This window comes from Podarcis liolepis (genome assembly GCF_965112155.1).
Source record: "Podarcis liolepis genome assembly, chromosome: 13".
Taxonomy (NCBI): domain Eukaryota; kingdom Metazoa; phylum Chordata; class Lepidosauria; order Squamata; family Lacertidae; genus Podarcis; species Podarcis liolepis.
In genome coordinates, this window is record NC_139573.1 from 41,788,402 (window position 1) to 41,792,550 (window position 4,149).

The 4,149-nt window shown below is 45.8% G+C and overlaps 1 protein-coding gene across 2 annotated transcripts; it reads right to left on the reverse strand.

Moving 5' to 3' along the window:
- Window positions 1–1,321: 1,321 nt before the first annotated feature.
- LOC310690809 (uncharacterized protein) lies at window positions 1,322–3,505 on the reverse strand. 2 transcript variants are annotated; one of them, XM_083470382.1, is made up of 5 exons: window positions 3,215–3,505; window positions 3,042–3,118; window positions 2,344–2,398; window positions 1,613–1,712; window positions 1,322–1,457 (listed from the first exon to the last, which is right to left on the reverse strand). In XM_083470382.1, the coding sequence occupies exons 1-5, from the start codon at window positions 3,259–3,261 to the stop codon at window positions 1,353–1,355; spliced, it is 384 nt and encodes a 127-aa protein (XP_083326508.1). In that variant the 5' UTR covers window positions 3,262–3,505; the 3' UTR covers window positions 1,322–1,352. The 2 variants fall into 2 exon arrangements, 1 of the variants encoding a protein (XP_083326508.1); XR_014518168.1 differs by lacking the exons at window positions 3,042–3,118; window positions 3,215–3,505 and adding an exon at window positions 2,928–2,945.
- Window positions 3,506–4,149: the final 644 nt, after the last annotated feature.

Here is a 4,149-nt window from a genome sequence, read left to right on the forward strand (position 1 = left end):
CCGATGCATGCTTATAAAGTAAGTAAAGTTTCTTTTTAAAGTTCCCCAGTTGATGCCTGATTCTTTCTTAAGTGGGACAAAGGGAGGGAAGGCAGCTAGACTTGCTCAAAGCAAGGTTTTCACAACCTAATTCCTGTCCTTTTAAGTTTGCTGTCAAGGATGGGATTTTAAAACTCTGTTTTTTAAGGATCAGGTGGCAACCCTACTTCAGGTATACAGGACCCACACTTTGAATGGTGTTCGCAAACCGTAGATCCTTTAGGTGTTATATGGTCTCAGCAGCTGCTCCCAGTTCCTGGTCCAGCTGTTGCTACATCTGCTAGCTCCTCTCAGATATGCATGAGCCAATCTGATCTAAGAGGAATCCCTTCCTGTCCTCCAATATATGGGACAACCTGTGTGAGCAGCTTAACCCTTTGGTTGAGAGGAAAACTCCCTTGGGCCCTAATGGTAGCTGTCTAATCCCAATGCCAATAGTAGTTTCAAAGGGGGAATTTTCCTTGCGACTGAAACAGGGGAGACTTCCTTCCCATCTGCTGTGAGCCTGATAATTTTCTTGCATTTTTTGAAGCTACGTCTTGCATTTAACATCCTGTCTCCTTTGTTCCTGTATGTGCTCTCTAAGCATTTCCCAACACCAATCTCTCCATCTTTTCCAAGTGCAGCCCTACCAATGACAGGAAAAGATGGCTTGAGATGCAATGGAGCCAATCCGCATTAGTAATTATTATTATTATTATTATTATTATTATTATTATTATTAATTAATTAATTAATTTATTTATACCCTGCTCATCTGGCTGGGTTTCCCCAGCCACTCTGGGCGGCTTCCAACAAAACACTAAAATACAATAACCTATTAAACATTAAAAGCTTCCCTAAACAGGGCTGCCTTCAGATGTCTTCTAAAAGTTTGGTAGTTATTTTTCTCTTTGACATCTGCTGGGAGGGCGTTCCACAGGGCGGGTGCCACTACCGAGAAGGCCCTCTGCCTGGTTCCCTGTAACTTGGCTTCTCGCAGCGAGGAAACAGCCAGAAGGCCCTTGGAGCTGGACCTCAGTGTCCGGGCAGAACGATGGAGGTGGAGACGCTCCTTCAGGTATACTGGACCGAGGCTGTTTAGGGCATTAAAGGTCAGCACCAACACTTTGAATTGTGCTTGGAAACATAGCCCCCCCCCCTTTGCATAACATTCTAATTCTGTTGAGATACATTGCAATTTTGTTCAGTCTGTGAGTGCCAAGGATGGAAAGCCCCACACACAAATGCCGAACATCGATTTGGAGAAAACACGACTTGAAAAAAGAGACAATGAAAATACTTTCGTAAACCAAGAAAACGTTTATTGAAAATTATTTCAAACACAGAAACAAACAAAAGAAACTGGTTCTAAGACAGAGCCTTGGTTTGGAAGGTGCCAGAACTTCAGCCTGCAGCGTGGCCACTTGGTTGTTTGGCTGAAAAGCAGGAGAAAAAGGACAATGGTCAAGGACAGTGGGAGTGTTGGTCTCTAAGGTGCTACTGGACAATATATATATATATATATATATATATATATATATATATATATATATATATATATCGACTGCGTCAGACCAACACGGTGACCTACCTGAATCACACCTATATATGCAAAGTAGAGGGAAAACACCCCAAATCCTGTCTTCATTTCCTCTCTTATCGATCCGCCCCAGGCATCACTCAAAGCCTTCCTGCAAATTAGAAAACAAACAATACATAGCCATCAGTAAACAGAGGAAAAAAACAGGAATCTGCCTCAGCCCTTTTGTATAACTGTCTAAAACACGACAATCTAAGTATCGTCAAATGCACTCTGTACGGTGTTCCATTTCGCTAAAGGAACCAGACTATATTAAAGGGAATTTCCACCTGGGTGTCTGGCTGAAAAGCAGGAGAAAAGGGACAATGGTCAAGTACCATGGGAGTTGTAGTCCAGCATCACCTGTAGGAGGGCCCCAGTTACCAAACCTGTCTTATTAGTGTCCACCTTTTTCCAGAAACGCATCCACAGCATGAACACGTATGCTCAACTTCATGGGTAGGCAAACTAAGGCCCGGATCTGGCCCAATCGCCTTCTCAATCCGGCCCGCGGACAGTCTGGGAATCAACATGTTTTACATGAGTAGAATGTGTCCTTTTATTTAAAATGCATCTCTGGGTTATTTGTTGGGCATAGGAATTCGTTCATTTTTTCCCCCTTCAAAATATAGTCCGGCCCCCCACAAGGTCTGAGGGACAGTGGACTGGCCCCCTGCTGAAAAAGTTTGCTGATCCCTGTAGGGTGTTCTCTCCATCCCATGCAAAACTTCCCTTCCTCTTACCTGTTCTTTTTGTGGGAGGCTATGGCAGCAGCCACAGCAGGCCACAAAGGAGATCCTGCAAGAAAGAAGGGATCTTTGAAGCAAGGGAGAACTCGACGCTAAGCGCTATTTTGAGGGGAAAATCCCTGAACGTGTGAAAGGTCTGTCACAGACTGAACGCCAGGGATAGAACGTCCCCTCAGCCCCCCCATCCAGCTCTCCCACCCACCCCAGGGACTGAAAGCAGATCCTACAGAGGAGCTCACAAGAGGCGCCTTTTGGCAGGAACCATCAGATGACCAGGAGATGCAGCAGAAGAGAATCTCTGACTGCATGGCTTTAAAAGAGGATTAGGCGGTTGAACGGAGGAGGGGGCGGTCAAAGGCTACTAGTCCTGATGGAGGAAAGAATGCTTCAGAAAAACTGTTGCAGGATGTCCCAGTTGGGCAGAGGGCTCTTGGGCTCGGACCCTGTTTGTGGCTTTCCCAGTGGCATCTGGGTGGCCCCTGGCAGAAGAGGAGGCTGGACCAGGTGAGCCCTTGGCCTGATCCTGCAGGCCTTCTTGTGGGTTTCCTAAGGCCCCCCCCTTCCACTTGTCCCATTACCTCTGAGGTGAGAGGCCACCCATGCACCGCTGGGCAGTTTGCCCCACCCTCCCCAACACCAGGTGCCCGTTAGCCTTCCTTCGCCCCTGCCCCCTCCTTCCCCCATTCCATTACCTCTGAGGCAACAGTCCTTCATCTGGGCTCCAATCCCTCCCAGGATGCAATGGCTTCCAGTCTGAATCTTTCCCTCACTGCAAAACAAACAGCAGGTGTCTGGCTCCCAGCCACGCTAGCCCCAGTCTGGACCAGGAGGGTGGGGGATCTGGGAAGGGGGCATTTCCTCCTACCTGATCTTACAAGCTTTCCCCACTTGGCCTCTGTATGAGTGTCTCATCTCTGTCCCGTATATACACAAACTATCAAATGTGGTGACAGTAATAATAATACAACAAAACAACAACACCACAAACTGGCTTATAAGTATAAAACCAAGTTAACTAGAATAATAGCTAGAATAGAGATAGACTTGTAACCATTCAAACAACAAACATACTAAGGTGCCATGTGCAAGACAAAGCCTGGAGATACAGTGGTACCTCAGGTTACAGATGCTTCAGGTTACAGACACTTCAGGTTACAGACGCTTCAGGTTACAGACTCCGCTAACCCAGAAATACTATCTCGGGTTAAGAACTTTGCTTCAGGATGAGAACAGAAATCGGGCTCCGGCGGCGTGGTAGCAGCAGGAGGCCCCATTAGCTAAAGTGGTGCTTCAGGTTAGGAACAGTTTAATTCCGGAACGAATTAAGTACTTCACCCGAGGTACCACTGTACTGTAATCATGGAGTTGATAAATGTACAACTCTATCTTAACAAGTTACATGTGCCGTAAACGTTATACAGACAGGATAAATGAACCGTTCAACAAGTAACGTAAGTCCAATCACAAAATGGCAACCCCGTGCCACCACAACAGTAAGGGTAGCACACTGGAGAATATGAAATCACAGGAAACCTGTAATATATCTGGAGAACAGGTCTCCTTTTGCCCACTTGCGTTATTCTCACCAGGGTGGTGGCTTTGATTTGCCTTCCCATGATTGATCCATGCATAAGGCTTTGTGTTTCCAACTCAAGACCCATTGAAGAACATCTCATCCAGTTCAATCGTTGAAAAACAGCTTTGAAAAACTTTTTCATATTTCAGTATGTTTGTTGTTTGAATGGTTACAAGTCTACCTCTATTCTAGCTATTATTCTAGTAAATTTGGTTTTATACTTA